A 19,199-nucleotide genomic window follows, 5' to 3' on the forward strand; every position below is an offset into this window, starting at 1 on the left:
TAAATGAAGTAACACACAAAAAAGTGCTTAACACCATGCCCAGCACAGAAGAACGCAGTAGCAGTTTGTTTATCATAATGATGTAGTTGATTAAAATCTCATGTACCAAAAGCTTGCTGTAGTAAAAATGGGAAAATGCGTATGCTTTAAGAATGTTGGGTAAAGAAACACAGGCTAAAGATTTTTCTCTATGCAAAACTATGTAGAGAAAGAAGTCAGGGAGGAACACATTAGAGATGCCAGCAGAGGGACTTTGAGGAGAGAAGACAAAGCATCTGAGTCTCTCCGTGTGGCCCACGGAAGAGATGGGGCGATGGTTGCAGATGTCACATCTGTTGAGATGCCCAGCTCCGACGGGCTGTCGGAGACAGAGCAGACCCCTGGAAGCGCAGGGCAGGGTCAGCAGGTACCTTTGCACTGGAATCGGTGGGTGGGGGTGGTGAGCAGGAGTCTGTCGGCCATGGGCTCGGGGCTACTGCAGCGGGCGATGCCAGGCTCCTTGTACCCCGCCTTCACCCACTCCGACAGCCAGCGCAGACTGCAGTCACAGTGGAGTGGATTGGTTCCCAGCGCCCTAGAAGGCAGAGCAGGAAGTCAGGGCCCCCTGCTCAGCTTGGCCCAGAGGCTTCGTGGAAAAATAGAATCTTCAGACTCTGGCTAGATTAGGGGTGTCTGACTGGAGGCCCAATGGAGAAGTAGTTTCCACCGGGTTAGTTTCCACCAGACTCCAGATAGTACTTCCAATCCCTCCAGATGTTTCCACCCCACCTAAGGCCCTCCTACCTCCGAGGTTTTGCTCGCACCTACCCTGCTAAGATTCAGTCCTCAACTCAACCCCAATCCTAGCCCTTCCAGGATGCTTTGGAACCTTTGGCCATCTGACTATCTGACTCTTTTGCCCTACTGAAGGGTCCATCGAAGGATGTGCTCTGCAGAGAAGGTGTTGATACACGGTAACCTAGGGAGAAGCTTCCGACCATGGAAAGGGCTCAGAGCATGACACCCCTAGATATGCTGTGTTGGCATATTGATGATTTTGAGCTAAAGGTACCAGAGAAATGGCAGATGCAGGAGGGGCTCTCTGAACTCCCTCTTTCTACCTAAAAGCAAGTCATAAAGTTTCCCGTGAGAAAGATACCTTCCCTGAACCATAATGGGAAGATTCTTAACACTAGACACTGGGAGTCAATGCCAAAATGGACCCGTACAAACAAACCTGATCTTCCAACAGTCCCTCCGCGTATTTCCTAGCCACTGCCCCACAACGGACTGCCCCAGTCCAAGGCCCTTTGTCTTGTCCCATCCCCACAAATTCTCATTCCATGTATAAAAAGATATATAAATTTTTGGGCCCACTGGCTTCTTCAGGTCTTCATTTTCCATTTGAAGACTCCCATGTACACATAAAAATACCCAATACATTTGTATGCTTTTCTCCGGTTGCTCTGTCTTATGTCCATCTAATTCTTAGACCAGCCACAGGACCTAAGGGGGTAGAAGCTGACTACACCAGTCAGCTTAAAAATGCACAGGACGGGGGATGGCACAGGCTGGTGCAGACCTCTGCACAGGGATGTCCAGACGGAAAATACAAGAACTTTGGCTTATTTTAAAAATCATATCCTTTAGCATTTCTATTTCTTAAATGTTTTATAAGGTGCATACATAATGTATCAGTATCACAGTATATGCATGCGATATGAAAACAATTAAATATGCATAGAGTCGGTATACAGACTCAAAAATGGTCACCGGCAGAGGTAGGTAACAGCTAATACGTACAGACCTTGGTTTCCCCAGCGTAAAATGGGGAGGGAATACCTCATGCAGAGTGGTAGCAAGTATGTGCTTTAGAGTCAAGGTGAACCTGGATTTGAACCAAAGTTCTGCTGCTTACTCGCTGTGCAGCCCTTGGACAAAGTCTTTAGTTCTTCTCAGTTTAAGTTTCGCTGTGTATAATAAGGGGATAAAAATGCTTTATTGCTGTAAGAAGTAAATGAGATAATTCATCTAAAGTGTTTATCACATAGTAAGAGTTTTATGTCAGTTCTTCTTATTAAACATTTACATTGTTTACATAATTGATGACGCCTCTTAAGGCATCTGAAGCAGAGAACACACGAGGTGCACCATGTGGGTATGTTTTTATAGAACGTGCTCTATGCGTATGGAAAGAACATATACTGAAATGGGAACAGGGATGGCATGATCCCTGGCACGATCACGATATTGAGTGGATCCACACCAAGGAGAACTATGGCTACTTACAGATGGGAAAGAGATGTCAGGTCGCTGAAGGAGCCTTCGGGAACGCTGGAAATGTCATTGCCGTGGAGGGTCCTGAAAGTGGAAGCACAGGGCGGAGGTTAACCCCCAGTTATGGTTCTGAGCTCAGCAAGCTCTTGGGGTCCCAGGCTGGCCCCAACGCCCCTCATTTGTGCTCAGAGCCCCACTGCTCCTAGCAGGAGGTGCCTCCTCCTCTGAGGCAGGTGCCTGCCTATTTCCATGCCCAGCTCAGCAGTGTGGATGTTGGGGGTAGAGGGTTTGGGAAAGAAGAGGATGGAGTTCTGAATCTGACAGGCCTGGGATGGAATGAGAAACCAGTCCTTTTTAGCTGTGGAACACTGGGTACGTTAACTTCGCTCTTCTGAGCCTCGGTTTTTGCACCTGAAACATGGAGAGGGATGTCTGGAGGCACTGGAGAGATGCCGTGAAGAACTGTGGCTGAGACTAAGTTTTAGAGCCAGGCTGCTTGCCTTCAAATCCTGACTCTGCCACTTACCAGCTGTGTGACTCTGGCCAAAGTTATTTACCTCTCTGTGCCTCAGTTTCCTATTGTAAAGCGGGAATGAAAGTAAACAGATTTGTCATAGAAGGTGGTTGAGGGTGCATTAATCCATAAAAAGTCAAGCATTTTCTGTGTGCTAAATAACCACCCATTATTCATAGTTGTGAAAGGGTCTTGAAGAATGGCTGGTAGAGATCAATAAATTAGTTCCCTTCATATTCACCTAGAGAGATTTTGAGCAGATTGAGAAATGTTATTAATCCCAGCTCAGGTGATAGAGAGAGGGGGGCGCTCAGGTCCTGGGGCGATTCCGTGGAGCCGGACACTCATCTGCATGGGGAATGGTTTGGTGTGAGCCATGACGTATTTTTATCTGGTGTTCACGTGCCTCTGAGTGCGTTTTCTGACAGCATGTCCAAGGGGCCAGGCGACCTGCTTGGTATTAATCATACCTCTCTCCGCCTTGTGGTGTAGGAGCTGGGAGCCATTCTTACTTGTGGAGTGGTGGCATATACTGCACTTTTAATCAATGCCTGCAGAATAGGTCCATGAGAAAACCCAAATGCACACTGCTCCGGTGCTCAAGCAACAACACTAGTAAATCCACAATTCATGGATTATACCCTCCTTTGAAGGACTAATCATCAACCGCATACAAAAAGTCCCCACACCGATGACTCACTTTGGGTCTGGCCTGTGAAATGTGCAGACACTCAGAGGCTCCGTTAGTGACCACTGTGCGCGGTGCCCTGTGCTGTGATGGAGCCAACAAAGGGCAATGAGAGTTGACTGGGGAAGTGTAACTAACGAATATGCCCTTTTGTTTTCCTTTTAGCTGATGTTAGCCTGCCCTGGGTTTTGAGCTGAAATAAAGAGAGGGGCTTACTTACACTTAATACAGAACAGAGACGTCTGACAGACTGAGCGCTAGAGCTAACACACTGGCAGATTTCTGAGACCCATTCTCAGGGGCTCCGATTCCGTGGGTCTGGGGTGGGGGGCGAGAGAGGCTGCATTTCTAACCAGCTCCCAGGTGATGCTCATGCTCTTGGTCCTCCGAGCCACATTGAGCTGCCCTAGGTTGTCACCCTCATCACCTCAAGCTCCTTCCCTTTCCTTCTCCCTGGGACAGCAGGAAGAAGCTAATCAGTCGTCCAAAGAGAGCTGGAAGTAGCTTCTCACCTCCCCGGATAAGAAGGGGCTAGAAGCACTTCCTAACACTTACCAGTATCATTTAGATTCGAACGCATGTGGTTATTTATGAATCACACCGACTCCTGCCTGCTATTAGCTTAGATGACTTCATGGTTGCTTGCTGTTCGGCAAATGTGCCCAGCCCTGTTGTTAATCATTTCCGAATGAGGCCTGGGCCCCTGGAGAGGCACGAAGCCCTAATTTAAAAAACACCAAATGACCCAAAGGCAGCTTTGGCGCTGCGACTCCTGCAAGTCACGCTCCCATTTATTATGAGCTGAGCTGCCGAGGTCTCCATCAACTGCAGAGTAATGGGGCTGTAATTTACTGGGACAGCGCTAAAGAAATCTGCCTACACCGCAGGTTCTCCCTCCCGGTTTGGCCCCCCAAAGAAAGACTCTTGCCTGTCTAGCCACCATCCTCAGGGTTGCCAGGGAAGTGGGACAAGTGTTTCCTCCCGGGAAGCACGATCCACCGCCCCACCCCCTGCTTTTCCTCCCCTTTCCCTGACACCTCCTGGGGGCTGCAACTCTGAACTCAGAATGACTCTTCTCCAAGTGCCCGGACTCCTTTTTCCCTGCTGACTCTTCGGAGGTGTTATGGTAAACTTGGGCATTTTGGGGTGCGGATGAGGGCATCACTTGGAGTAACACGAAAGCAGAACAATCTCGTGTCAGTTCTGGGTTGCCTGAACCTCGGGTCTCCGGACCCCCAGGTGCTCCCGGTATGTGTACGTGATACTGGTGCTCATGGTTCATGTGAAAGATGGCAGGGACGACCGTCATCCTGTATGTGGATGGGGGTGGGTGGGTGAATTCTCTTCTGAGCAGGCTGGGTCACTCTCAGGTGATCTGGGGGTTAAGGCCTGGATCAGACTGCCTGGGTGTGAGTCCCTATTCTGATCATCGCTGGCTGTGTGATTATCTGATTCAACGGACTTTCTGTGCTTCTGTTTTCTTATCTCTAAAATGGAAGAATTCTTAGGATCCACTTGCAGTAGGTATCTTTTTAGGGGTGTGGGTTGGTTGGCATCAATCTCTTTTCGGTAACACTTCCTCCCTTTTCCATGGAGGAGTCACCCTTCTCCACCTCTTAGTCCAGCTGGTTTGGCCTCATGGGCAGAACTATGGCCCAGGTCAGCGTCAGCCCAAAGTCACTGAGAGTGGTTTGAGGCTGAGTATGTGACCCAAGTGGACCAATGTGAGACACTTCTGGGGCTTTCTCTGGAACTATTAGGACAGAGACAGTTTCACTTTGAGAAGCAGAAAGAAGCACATTTCTGACAGTACCATCGGAGCACCTGCATCCAGCCCTAGAACGTAGTACCTACTACTGACTTTTTCAGTTACCTGCACTGATAAATTCTCTTCCTGCTTACGGTGGTTTGAACTGATTTTCTCCTCCTTCAGCCAGGAAGGGATCTAACATACTGTTTCCTAGGCTAGTTGCAAAGATTCAAAGATACAATGCAAGTGGTTCAGATGGCGCAGGACTCCGTGCAGGGCCTGCCCGTGAGGCTGCAATTATGGCTCCCATCGTCATGACTCCTTCCCCTTGAGGCTCTGCGATGTGTTTTGGGGCCAGTCCTCTCAAAACGTTCCCCCCACACAGAGGAAGCCTGAAGCTGTGCGGCCTGTACGGTGCAGAGGCAGTAATAAGTCATGGGACAGATTCCCGGACTGGAGAAGAGACACGCTGGGTTTTGGCAGAGTGACCCTGGGCCCATCACCTTCTGGCCCGTGTCTCTTTCCACCACACTCTTTAGTTCTCATCAGAGGACTCTCCGGGCCGTGTCCCTCCAATCCTCAAGGAAAGTCTGAAATGGGTGGCAAGGAAAAGAGAGAACCTCTGGCTGGGAAGGATGGAATGTGGTGGAAAGAGCACTGGGCTGGGAGCTGGGACCCGGGTTCCCACCCCGCTTCTGCTCCTGCTTGTGGCTCGTCTGCAGCACTGCTTCCTGCTCTTGTCCCCAGAAGCCACCCCCCCCACATCTGTTGCTCCTCGAGGGTCCCCATGCACATGCCCTTCCTTCAGGGGCTCTGTCTAGGGAATTTATGTTCTCCCTGCCTAGAATAGTCTCCACTCCCCTCACACATAGGTAACTCCCATTGGCTTCTCAGACTCAGCCCTGGGAGTAGTGATTTGGAGAGCAAATGGTCTTGGGTTCAAATCCCAACTTTATTCTCTACTGGTTGTGTCACTTTGGCAAAGTGACTCAACCTTGCTGAGCCTCTGTTTCCTGGTCTGGGGGATGGGGATAATAGTGGTACATTCTTCAGAGGGGTGATATGAAAAGTGGATATGATAATTAACTAAAGCACGTAGCCCAGTGTGTAGTACACAGACAAGGTTTGATAACTGTCAGCAGCGATTACGATTTTCCTCTCAAAAAGCTTTTCCATGGATGGCCAAAACTGGGTCACGTGCCTCTCCTGTGTATTCCTGTGGCTCTCTCCCAGGTATCGCCATGTGTGCCAGGAGCTTATCTACTTGTCTGTTTCCTTTTCTAGACCGTGAGCTGAGGACAGGGACTGCGTTTCATTATTTTCCTCTCTGGTGTTTAGCACAGCATTTAACACATAGTAGGTATTTAGAAAAGGATGAATAAATAAATGTGGGCAAGTCACTAAGCCTTTCTGAATCTGTCTCCTTACTTTATAAACGAGAGGTTTGGATAAGATAATTTATTTTTTTTAAAAGATTTTATTTATTTGAGGAGGGGGGAGAGAGAGAGAGAGTGAGGAGGGGGAGGGGCAGAGGGACAAGCAGACTCCCTGCTAGACTCCCTGCTGAGTGGGAGCCCGATGTGAGGCTCGATCCCAGGACCCTGAGATCATGACCTGAGCTGAAGTTGGATACTTAACCGACTGAGCCTCAGGCTAGAATAATTTCTGAGACTCACTTCCCATTTCTAAAATTCAAAATTAATTTTATTTTTTGGTAACACCAAAGGGCCACACCAGGACCAGGGTTTGGAGGCCATACGGAATCACCTTTTGGCTCACCAGAATTGTCTAATGTTCAACAGCCGGTCAAAAATGGAGTGGGGTTGGGGCACCTTGGTGGTTCAGTCGGTTAAGCATCTGCCTTGGGCTCAGGTCATGATCTCAGGGTGCTGGGATCGAGCCCCGAGTTGGGCTCCATGCTCTTTGGGGAGCCTGCTTCTCCCACTCCCTCTGTCTCACTCCCAGCTCATGCTTTCTCACTCTCTCTCTCAAATAAATAAAGAAAATCATAAAAAAAATGGAATGGGGTTGGCGCGCCTGGGTGGCGCAGTCAGTTAAGCGTCTGGCTCTTGATTTCGGCTCAGGTCATGACCTCAGGGTCTCGAGATCAAGCCCCGCATCGGGCTCTGCGCTGGGTGTGGAGTTTGCTTAAGATTCTCTCTTTCCGGGCGCCTGGGTGGCTCAGTTGGTTGGGCGACTGCCTTCGGCTCAGGTCATGATCCTGGAGTCCCGGGATCGAGTCCCGCGTTGGGCTCCCTGCTCGGCAGGGGGTCTGCTTCTCCCTCTGCCCTCTTCCCTCTCGTGCTCTCTGTCTCTCATTCTCTCTCTCTCAAATAAATAAATAAAATCTTAAAAAAAAAAAAAGATTCTCTCTTTCCCTGTGCCCCTCCCCCTGCTCTAAATAATAATTAATCAATTAATTAATTTAATGGAGTGGGGTTATCTGGGAAGGGAGCAAGCTCCTGGTCTCTAAAGGTAATCAAGCAAAGGGCAATGGAGCCCTTTGCAGAGACGCTGTAGGGAGGACCCATGCAATTGGTAGAGCAGGGATGAACAGTCCCATTTGCATAAATAGCAAGCACCATCTTCCTCCAGGGACAAGGGACTAAAAATATTGAGGATGATGAATGATAATCCCACTCCCTCCCTCATGAGCACACACTGAAACAGCCCTCCCAGAGCTAACTGATTCCAGGTGGCCCTCCTGCAGCTGGGGAGTGACAGCTGGGACCACACACACGCACACAAGGCATGTGGCTCAGTGTGGGGCAAAGATCAGGGAACACGCAGATCCCTGAAGAAGAACTAGAATGTCCATGAGAATGTTCTCTTTTAGCTATTTTTAGATTAGGAGCAAACTAGGAAAAGCAAATTTTGACCCAGTGTTTTGTACTCAGGGTTCCCTGACAACTCTCCTGTCTCAGGAATGTATTCACATCCACCCACCAACATACACGCACACACACACTCACTCTTAAATTGTCAGGTCTTTCTAGAATACTTTGTGGCCTTTGTCTTGGCTAAACCCGATGCTTATTCTCTCCCCCACCCCAAACTGCCAGCAGCCATGGATCTGTTGTCATGTCTGAAATTCTCATCAAAGTAAGGAAACCTTTTGGAAATGAGAAAAGAAAACACAAATGCTCAAATGCAATTGTAGATATTACAGCTCTTGATTTCACAAAAACCTACCTTTCCCCCCTAACCGTCTAAATTGTGAATATCCTACTATATTCATTCATCTTTAACTCTGCCTTCTTTTATGACAGGAACAACTTCACATTAGCAGTTAGCGATCAATGATTTTTTTTTCATTTGTCTATGTTCCCTCAAAGTCCTTCTTTATAGTTATAAATGTATGCAAGTTATAATTGTGACATATATACCAATTAGGTTTACTTTTCCACATAAGGCTATGTGGTAAACACTTCCCAACACTGCTACCTCGTTTTCATCTTTACCTCTTTTAATAATTGCCCTTCATTGACTGCCTGTGTTATGCTTTTCCTTAAATTGTGGCACTTATAGGTACTATTTAAAATGTAGGTTAAAAATTAACAGGGCAACCAAGATCCTAATGCAGAGAACCTTTCCCTCATATTGGATTATTCTTTAGCATAAATTCCTAGCTGTGCAATTACTGGGGAAAAGGATACAAATACCATAAAAGAAACGTCGTCCATAAACATTTTTATTTTTCCTGAATTGGCCTTTATGCGGAAAATGGTTGCTCCCCACTGAGGTATATGGTTGCAACGAGGGCCTCTAAGACCACTTATTATCTATGAGATCCCATGATTCTAAAATGATGATGCCATAGGCCTACTAATTCTTAATTCAAGACGCAAGCAGAAGCATGTGGTATGTTGCTGTGTGTTCCCAATGAATGAATGAGAGCAGTCTGCAATGGGACAGACGAGGTGCCTGGGGAGCAGGAAACCCCGGTGATGTTCTCGCTGCCACCCTGGGAGACCAGACAAATGGACAGGCAAGAATTCTCAGTCTCCCTCCCTTTCCTGTGCTGGGTTGCCCCACTGGAACCACTCGAATTATAAACGTAGGCACATGGGTCCCATGAAAATTGGCAGCAGCCCCTGGCAGCAAACCCATGCGGAGAACTGGAAGACCAGGATGGGAGACAATTGGTTGGGATTGAGGGGGGACGGTGGGAAGTGGGAGGGGGCAGCAGGACCAGCCCCGGCCCCGGCCAATGAGAGGAGCCCATCTCCCGCTGCGTTCAACTGGAAACAGGGAAATGGTTCTGCTGATGTTTCCATTCTCAAATTCCCCCGAGAAGGTGGATAATAAATAACGGACAATAACAGATTGCACACTGTCAGCGCGGGTACTTCTTTGCCCCGAGAGAATTGATTTTTAATAAGAGCGCAGATGACACGTGGCGGGAGTTGTTGCTGACACTGGTGTTTTGTGGGCTTCAATAAATCACATCAGCCTGGGGGCTCTGGAATGGACGGGCTCATTGGGTGCTGTTTGCTGATTGCTACTGGGTCCTGAGAAGGGTCCCAGGGCTCTGAGTCAGGAGGCTGGATGCTGCAGCCTCCTGACTGCTGGGTTTGGGGCCAGTTACAACCTGGACCTCGGTTTTCCCGTCTTTACAATGGGCACAATCCCCTCAATCTCACAGCACTGTTGCAAAGGGTTATAGTGGCCATGAAAAGTGGCATTTCTGTCCTCATGGGAATATCATTCAAAGGATCCTCCTTTGCCAACAAAATATGCAAGATGACAAGGCACAAAGATCAAGTATAGATAATAGGGCCTAGGGATGGGGGTGGCCCAGAGAGATGCCATTCCTGCTCTTGTAAGGTAATAACAAATACCGGTAGTAGCAAGTGAATATTTATAAAGTGTTTGCCATGGGCCAGAGCTATGGTAAGCCTGTCTGTACATCATCTCATTTAATCATCATAAAACCCTGTGAGGTAATTACCAGCTGGATTTTACGGAAGACACACAGCTAGGGAGGGGCAGAGCCACGCTTGGAAAGTAGGTAGACTCTGTGGCCATCTTGTCTTTGCTAGGAACTCACCTGCCTCAGTGGGCTGCCCTCTACCCTGAGTAGGACAGGGCGAGGCAGGTGTCATGTGGTGATAAGGTGGGGGGCAGGTATGGAGGCTGCAGACTCCAGAACCCCGTCTAAAGGGGCAGGTCTGCTCAGCCTTGCAAGAATATAGATGGGAGCCCCGGAATGGCCACATCTCTCCATTTTCCAAGAGAGATTAGAAATTAGGATTTGTATGAGAAGACTCCTGATGTTTAACTGTTAGCAACTTATTAAAACTTTGTGGTTTTGAAAAGATACTCTGTGAGCCAACTGACTCCACAGTGGCTAACTCATAGCTGTCTGTGAGCTGAACCAGGCGTCTGGGCTTCTACTTTGTGACCTCTGATACACCCTGCACAGGTTCACAGTGTTCCCGCTGCCCCTCTGAAGCCAGAGGGACCAACAGCGGAGTGGTCCTCAGCACGGTGGCCACAAACCACACACCGTGCTCTACTAGGGTGCAGAATACAACTGCACGTGCTAATCCTCACCAGGGAGGTGCTAGCAAGCTCGCTGTGCACAAGAAGCAGCAGCAACTCAGAGTGGCTTGTGATTTGTGCTGGCCCGTGGGAGCGCTGGGCTGGGGAGCTGTGGGGGCGGATAGGAGCACTCAGCACTGCGTGCTGGACTTGGTTAAGCACAAGTGGGCATCGGGGCTCTGGGGCACTCACAGCACTCGGAGAGACCGCAGCCCGTCGAAGGCGTGGACAGGGATGCACCGCAGCTGGTTGTAGCTCAGGATCCTGCGGAAGAAGACACAGGTGTGCTCTTGGCCATTCCTAGTCTCAGCTACTTACGGCCGTACTGTCCATTCTGCGGACCAGTCAAAGCAAATGGTTTCTTTATCTTTCTAATTTTAAGATATTGACAAAAAACCATCCCAACAATAAAGGGAAGAGAAACACCTTTCACCGCTCCAGAAAGTTCACTGGCTTTGTTTCCCCAGCTTCCTCTCGTGCTCCACGGCAGGCGGGCCCCTAATCAGCTTTGCCATCCCCTCCCTCTATTGTCAAATGGTCAGTGCTCACAGCGTGCCGAGCTAATGGGAAATAAATGGATCTGAGCAAAATATAGTTGTGTAGGGAAACCCTCCACTGGGAAAGAAAATTCACAGATCACAGAAGGTATTCCAAAGAGGGCCTTCTTCAGAAGTAATTAGGTGTCAGTTCCTCTCTAACTGCCCAGACAGTAGAGTTCTGCCCTACTTTATTTTCCTTCTGGTGATTAAGGTCTGCTCTACATGGGGGCAGCCATAGCCCTGAGGATCACTAGAGCAGAGAACACAGGCCTGAGGGGCAGGGAGAGAGGATGGCCACACGCCACTTACTGCCAGGCCCCTGTTACACACAGCACCCCACTGTACTCACAGGGTGGAGAGGTGAGACATGTTACTGAAGGTGTAGTTGGTCAGCACGCCAATGCTGTTGTTGCTCAGGTCACTAGGAAAAGTAAAATAGAAGGGCATACTTTACTGTTGTTGCATCTGTAGGGGGTCATTCCCAACTTTCACACATTCGTGTATGCCTGCTGTCCGTCCGTCCAGCCATCCATTCATCCATCCACTCACCTATCCACCCATTCATCCAATATTTTCATTCAAGATTTATTCAATCCCTCATTCAAGCGTTTGTTGTTCATCCATCCATCCATTCACCTAGTCAACCATTCAATTACAAGTCTATCCTTCCATCTCATCCTCCCGGCAACACAGAACACACGAGATCTCTCCTTATTCTAGCGCCATTTTCCCCAGGTCAATCCTTTCTTCCACTGTTCCTCTCTCACTTCTGGCATTCATTTGTCCCATCTTATCAGATTCTCTCTTAGGGGGAATGAGGTTGGTGGGGGTGTAGTGCTCTGCCAAATACAACCTCCAGCTTCTCTTCAGGGACAACTATCCCAAGCAGTGGTGTCCAATAGTAGCTGCACATTAGAATCCCCTGGAGAGTGTTTACACCCTCCGAGGCCTGGGTCCCATGTCCAGATATTCTGGTTTACAAATCAGATATTCTGATTTAATTGCTTGAGGATGGTTTGGAGCATCAGTATTAAACAAACAAATTAATCAGCTGAGGGTGAGAACCATTGCTCTAGAGGAGTGGTTCTCGACTCAGGGCACATTTGCTTCCCCAGTGACATGTGGCAATGTCTGGAGACATTTTTGGTTGTCGCTACTTGGGGAGGGACGCTACTGGCATCTCATCGGTAGAGGCCCTGAGATGCTGCTGAACATCCCACAGTGTCCAGCACAGCCCCACAACCCAGAATGACCTGGCCCCAAATGCACACAGGGCTGAGGTGGAGAAATCTCACCTAGAGGCTGGTTTGGGGGATAGGTAAGAAGCCAGCCTGAATGAGGTGACAGGTGGCTTTCTTCCACCCTTCTTCAGTAGCCTCACTTTCCCAAGGGCAACAGTGATTCATTCTGAAAGAACTCTCCTTCTCCCCCTGTGGACTGGCTCCCTGCTCCCTGAGCAGCCAGGGTGATCTTCCAATGACCACTCGCTCAAGGAATTATTTTGTACCCTTATGGTTCCCCTCCTGGCAAGGCAGTCATGCTGTCAGGGGCAAAGCTCATGGACCACCCAGCTTCCTGGGCCCCACCCATGCCCCGCAGCCCTGCTCCTCATTTGGGAGTTTTTCCTGGGTCTTGGCCGACTTGGAGCCGGTAGGAGCTACCACATGAAGGAACCTAATTTGAACCATCTACTTGGAACATTTTCTTTTTTCTTTTTTTCTTTTTTTTTAAGATTTTATTTATTTATTTGACAGAGAGAGACACAGCGAGAGAGGGAACACAAGCAGGGGGAGTGGGAGAGGGAGAAGCAGGCTTCCCGCCAAGCAGGGAGCCCGATGTGGGACTCGACCCCAGGACCCTGGGATCATGACCTGAGCCGAAGGCAGACGCTTAACGACTGAGCCACCCAGGCGCCCTACTTGGAACATTTTCTAGGCAACTAGAGGAGGAAGAAGAAATGCTCATTTAAGCTTCTGGCAAACCTCAGTGTGGCCGCAGCTTACAAGAAACTGGAGGCTGGGGAGTCTCAGGATTTAATTGGGGCCCCAGAAAGTCAGAGGCTCCCCCACCTGTCCCTAAGCCAAGGAGGAAGGTGATGTGGATGGTCAGTGATGCCAGGCTCTGGGTATTTCTCTGTGTAGTTCTCACTGGTAAGGCCTGCCACATCAGAATGGCTCATGCCTCCCAGCTGCCTCTCTGCTCCACCCCGGGAGAAAGCGTAGGAATGCCGTGAAGCCCACAGACCATCCTCTCTTACCCTCCACATAGTTTCCTGAGCTCCCCCAGGAGAGAACATTACATGCCCCCCCGCCCCCATGCCCGGCTCCTTACATAAGTGTCAGGTGTCGGAGGGCGGACAGCTCCCTGGGCACGGCTGTTAAGTGGTTTCCTTCCAGGTACCTGAAAGAGAGGTGCAGAGTGACGCCTGGTCAAGAGACACTGCATACACGGTCATTCCTCAGAGACCCCTCCTCCGACTTTCTGGGTTAGGTCGGGCCTCTGTTTTGCTCTCTCAAAGCTCCTTTTCTCCCCTGCCCCCACCTCAAAGCACATACTACATTTGTCATTTAATATTGATTTGTGTGATTATTCAACAAATGACACTTTCCCCCACTGGACCACTATCCTCCATGATGGCAGGGCTGTTGTCTGAAACCGTCCAGTGTTGGACCCCCCCAGAGTATGTACACAGCTGTCACACAGTAGGTGTCCAGTAAACATTTCTTGAATACATAAAGCACTCACTCTGTGCCCAGCCCTCACAATACTCTCACATGGCAAGGATTCACACCTGAGGCAACAATCTCAGAGATGTTCAAACACTTGCCCAAGGTCACACAGCGAGTGAGTGGCTGAGCTAGGATTCGAACCCAGGTCTCTCTGACTACAGTCTTACCACAGTTCCTATGGCCTCTACTTAGCTACTGGAGAACATGGGAGAGCTGAGCCACGATTCCTGTTCAGAACCCTAATTCAGGCTTCATATGTCCGATGTGCACCGGAAGCTGAGGAAAAAGGGCATGTTCCTGGAGCACTGTGCTGTGGTTCCCAGCAGGATGACTGCCTGCGGGCGGGGGGACGTACCAACAGAGGGAGACTCCTGCTGGACAGGCAAAGCTTGAGCCTAGACCTGACTGGACTTCAGGGTCCTGCACTGACCTGCTCACCTGGGATGAGACCACCTCCTCCAACACTCGAGTGTGCTTAAGGACAAGAGAAGGAAGTCTTGTTTTGATCATGAATTACAAAAGTGACGACTACCCTCAAGAGGTGACATGGGCCAATTCATTCACTGCCATCCTTGCTGTAAACTCCTTCCCCCTGGGCTTCCTGTTGCTCTCGGGACAAAATGACAAAACCTTGAAGATGGCTTACAATGCCTGCTCTGGTCTCCTGGGCGAATCTCCCTTGACATAAGGCCCCCAGAGCTTCCTCTTGGAATGGTGCCGATGCCCACAGGTGCAGAGTCTGCCTTAAGCTCCAAGAGGGCAGACCCTCCATCTTTATCTGTAGCCCAGTGCTTCTCAAACTTTAACATAGGTACACATCACCTGGGATCTTGCTAAAAGGCAAATTCTAATCTGGTAGGTCTGTGGCGGGTTGGAGAGTCTGCATTTCTAACAGGCTGCTGGGTGAGGGTGGGAAGTGCTGGTCTGCAGGCTGCGTTTGGAGTCACAAGGTACTGGTACACCGCCTGGCATCCAGCAGACCCACCACCGAATGGCTGAATGGGATGACATGGGTTAAAACAGGATAGGAGTGAGTTTGTCAATGACCAAACCAGGCTTAGCTTTAAGGACAAGTTGGAATGGGTGTTTCCTTAAATTAGCGCCAAGTGACTTTATTTCCAGGGCTGGCCTCTGGGAATCCTCATGGCCCAGAGCACTGGGCAGGACCCCATATGGTCTGAGGTTGCCATGGCATGTTGGATTGTTGTCCCTTTGGTCCTTAATCCTTTGTGGCATACCTATTATGTGCCAAGAGCTATGCTAGACGAGAGGGGTAGATACAAAGATGAACCAGAGTCCATTTCTGCCTTCAGGGAGCTTGATCATCTGGCCTAAAATTCAGCCACATACACTTAGATCATGCCCTCAGGCAGAGGAGCTAAGAGAAATGTGTTCGCTGATGCATTCATTTGTTCAAGCAGAAATGTTTATTGGGCAACTGCAGTGTGCCAGGTACTGTATATCCTGGTGAAGACAGGCGTGATGCCTACTTTCTGGCATTTAAAAATCTAATGTGGAGAGGAAGGGGGAGGGAGCGGGAGAGAGAGGGGAAGAGGGAAAGTGGCGGGGGAGAGAGAGAGGACATACACAGAAAGCGACATAAATTACAAACTGTGATGCGGGCTTTGAAGGAAAGGAGCAAAGTTCTGGGATGGAGTTGCAGCTGAGGCGGGGATGCTTGGGATGGCAAGAGCAGGGGAGGAGGGACAGTCGGGCAAGAGTGAGGCCTGTGGAGGGCCCTGAGCTTGGGTGTTGTTGAGGCAGAGAAAGAAGGCCGGGGAGGCCGGTCTGGTGGGCTAAGGGAGATGGGCAGATCACCCTGAAGCCTCGGAGGTGGGTTTATTCCAAGTGCAGTGAGTGACCGCAGACGGGTGCAGGGGGGGCTGGTGTCACAGGAGAGCTTACCCTGCGTTCACCCTTCTGCTCTGCCCTGAAGGACGGGTGGCCGGGCATTCACATTCTGTGTGGACACTGGCCCTGTGGCTCAACAGTGGGGGCAAGGAGCAGGCGTGTGAAGAGCTTCCAGCCTTCTCCACTGGGCAGGGAGGTTCTGTGGGTGTGGTGGGATTCTGGGGTCATGCTGGGCCACCTGCCCTCAGGGAGTGTTTTGTGGACAGTGTGGCATGGAGGGAGGGAGGGAGCTGGATGAATGAGCAGGGCTGGTGCGGAGGCACTGTGCCAGGGAGCGTCTCTGCTGGAGGGAGGCTAATTAGCCATGAGGGAGCCACTTGAAGGGGTCTAGCCTCGGGCTGGCAGAGACGGCTCACCCTCTCCCATGCTGCTCATTCTCTCACTCTCGTTTGTTTGCTACAACTACTTAGCAAACTTGAGACATCTAAGATGAAACCCAGAATAAGATACCACAACCCTAAGTCTCCCTGCTGGGGTGTTTACAGGAGCGCGCATGACAAGCACATCTGAAGCAAGTTACTTAACCTCACAGACAAGGAGACATAGTGACAAGGAAAATAACAACACAGAAACAACAGGTGCATAGTCTAGTGCTATGGGATCCAGAGACTCTGGTCTGTTATCCAATCCTCTCAAGAGGATCTTGCTGGCTGTTTGGTCCATTTTGCTGACAAGAACACTGAGGCTCAGAGAGGGAGGAATCAGGTCTGCTGGGCTGCACGGCCCAAGAAGTCAAACCATGCTATTTCAGCTCTCCACCTGGAGCTCCTTGTTTTCGCCTTTGGCCATCTCTGTCCTGAGAGGATTCACTCTACCACAGAACTTACTCTCTCACCTCCCCTAGAACAGAAGCTGCATGCAGCAGGGATCTGGGGCCACTTCTGTTTCCTGTTGCATCCCCAGAGCACAGTGTAGGGCTTAGCGCACAGTAGGACCTCAAATATTTGCTGAATGAATGAATGAACAAATGAAGAGAAGGGCTGTTCATAGGGCCCTGGATTAAACAAACAAAACCTACAGTGGTTTCAAAGAATGCCCTGTGCCTTGCCCACGTCCATCCGTAAGGCGGGCCATGCTCTATAGATGATTATAGATGATATAGATTTGCTGAACAGTTGAATGAACACATAAAATGACCACTGGAATTCAGGGAGGCCGACAGCATGCTCATCTGACACAGGGAGCTTCCGGCGAGGTGGGGGTTGGCTGGAGGATGGGCAACGTGACACAGATGCTTCTGGAACCTCTGGGCCTGCCGTGCCAGTTCCCTGGGTTCCAACCTGGCTTTGATCGGTGCTCTGCCGATGCTGACTGGATCAGCCTTGCTCCCTGCTTAAAATCCTTCCTTGGCTTCCACTGCTTGCTAGAGAAGGACTACCTGAATCCTGCCCAAATCCCTCCAAGCTCTGTGGCCCATCCTAGATTAGTCAGGGTTCTCTAGAGAAACAGACCAATTGGAGAGAGAGAGACACACACACACACACACACACACATATAAATATATATACAGAGGAAGAGAGAATTTGTTTTTAAAAATTTTTTAAAAAGACTTGAGAGAGAGAAAGAAAGAAAGAGAGAGAGAGAGAGTGCCCACATGCATGTGGAGAGGGGCAGAGGGAGAGAATTCTCAAGCAGACTCCCCACTGAATGTGGAGACTGACATGGGGCTCAATCCCAGGACCCTGAGATCATGACCTGAGCCAAAACCGAGAGTTGGCCACCCAACCGACTGAGCCACCAGGCGCCCCAAGAGAGAATTTACTTTAAGGAAGGGACAGCAGGTTGGAAACTCAAGTAGGACTTTTGTTACGATCTTAAGGCAGAATTCCCCCCTTCTACAGAAAACTCTAGTTTTTTTGTTTTTAAGACCTTCTACTGATTATATGAGGTCTACATCCTCATTATTCTGAGTAATCTCCTTTACTTAACTGCATCCACAAAATACCTTCTGGGCAACACGTGGGCACCACAGCCCAGTCAAGTTGACCCATGAGATTCACCGTCCCAGGCCCTGCCTGCCTTTCCTGTTCACCCCACAGCAAACCCTCCCTTGGCCTCAGCCCCGCCCCCTGAGTGCCCCATGCTCCTTTTGGGGGGCAGGTCTGGGAGCACGCGTGTTCCCCCCTCCCCGCTAGTTCACTCCAACGGCTGCTCAGAGCTCAGCTGGCACACTGACTCCCCGACATCATCCCCCACACCCACTGGGGACGTGACAGGCTACTCATCCAAGCTCTCAGTGCAATTTCTTCCCAGCATCTCACCCCCGTGACGTCCACGTGTGAGTCTGTGATTAGTGGGGCGGAGCCATGGCTGCTTGCTGCAGCATCCCAGGATGCTGGCTGGCAGCAGATGCTCAGGAAACGCCATCCGTGTGATGCAAACCCCAGGAGTCCCCAGGGAGAGCTGCGTGCGGCCCGGCAGGGCTGAGGGGGGCCCGTGCGGGTGCCGCTTTAAGGGCACCATGTCCCTGGCAACCTGGTGCTGTGGCACAGAAGACGCAGAATCAAAAGGCTTCGCATCACAAATACAGAGGTGGCTGTGTGGGAAAGCTCTCTTTGTGCAAAACCCTTCATGAAGACTCTGAACTCCAAAATTGCCTGTAGCCTGCAGCCCGGCCCCAGAGGGACGCTTTTAGGAGACAGCATTCTTGCCCTGCCATCCTCAGAAGGATCAGAGCTTCTCCAGTGGGTCAACCTTTGTGTTGATCTGCATTTAAATGCTCTGTTTTAGCCCCAGCTCGAGCAGGAGGATCCGGCTGCCTCACATGAAAATCCACACAGAGCTCTGTCGAAGGGATGCCCCCCACTTCTGTTGGGAGTTTTGTGGTGTGGATAAGTGCCACATGCAGAGCTCTCGGACCTGCTGAATGGAGAAGGAGAAGGGCAGTTGCCTTCCAGGAGCCCCGCTCATGGCCAGGGTTTCCACCAGGGGCCTAGGATGATGTGGCTCCCGCTCAGGAGTCAGGCAGCCCAGGCTCACATCCTGGCTCCATGAGCTAATAGCTGTGTGACCTTGGGCAACTTACTTCACCTCTCTGAGCTTGCATTTCATCTGCAAAAGGGGGCTTATCATGATCGCCATCTGGAAGTGATTATGAGGATTAAACGAGTCTCTGTGAAAGCCCTTGGAGCAGTGCTCAGCACAGTGGTTTTCAGTGTGTTCTGAACACACACACACTCTCCATCCAATAATACATATGAATATGAATACATATCACAGATAAGGATCCCCTTGCTGTCTATTCTCTATTCTTCTTCCAGACATAGTA

At 50.0% G+C, this 19,199-nt stretch overlaps 1 protein-coding gene across 2 annotated transcripts in view; it reads right to left on the minus strand.

The window, feature by feature from the left end:
• The window catches only part of SLIT3 (slit guidance ligand 3), a 592,271-nt gene that overhangs the window by 41,739 nt on the left and 531,333 nt on the right, over window positions 1–19,199 (minus strand). Inside the window, exons 21-25 of one of the 2 annotated variants that reach the window (XM_081826286.1) lie at window positions 13,623–13,691; window positions 11,641–11,712; window positions 10,945–11,016; window positions 2,269–2,340; window positions 411–574 (exon numbers count right to left, since the gene is read on the minus strand). In XM_081826286.1, the coding sequence (XP_081682412.1) occupies window positions 411–574; window positions 2,269–2,340; window positions 10,945–11,016; window positions 11,641–11,712; window positions 13,623–13,691 (449 nt within the window). The remainder of the gene's footprint in view (window positions 1–410; window positions 575–2,268; window positions 2,341–10,944; window positions 11,017–11,640; window positions 11,713–13,622; window positions 13,692–19,199) is intronic. The other variant, XM_081826287.1, reaches the window with a different exon arrangement.

This window comes from Leptonychotes weddellii, chromosome 7 (assembly GCF_054177405.1).
Source record: "Leptonychotes weddellii isolate Sample4059 chromosome 7, ASM5417740v2, whole genome shotgun sequence".
Lineage (NCBI taxonomy): Eukaryota > Metazoa > Chordata > Mammalia > Carnivora > Phocidae > Leptonychotes > Leptonychotes weddellii.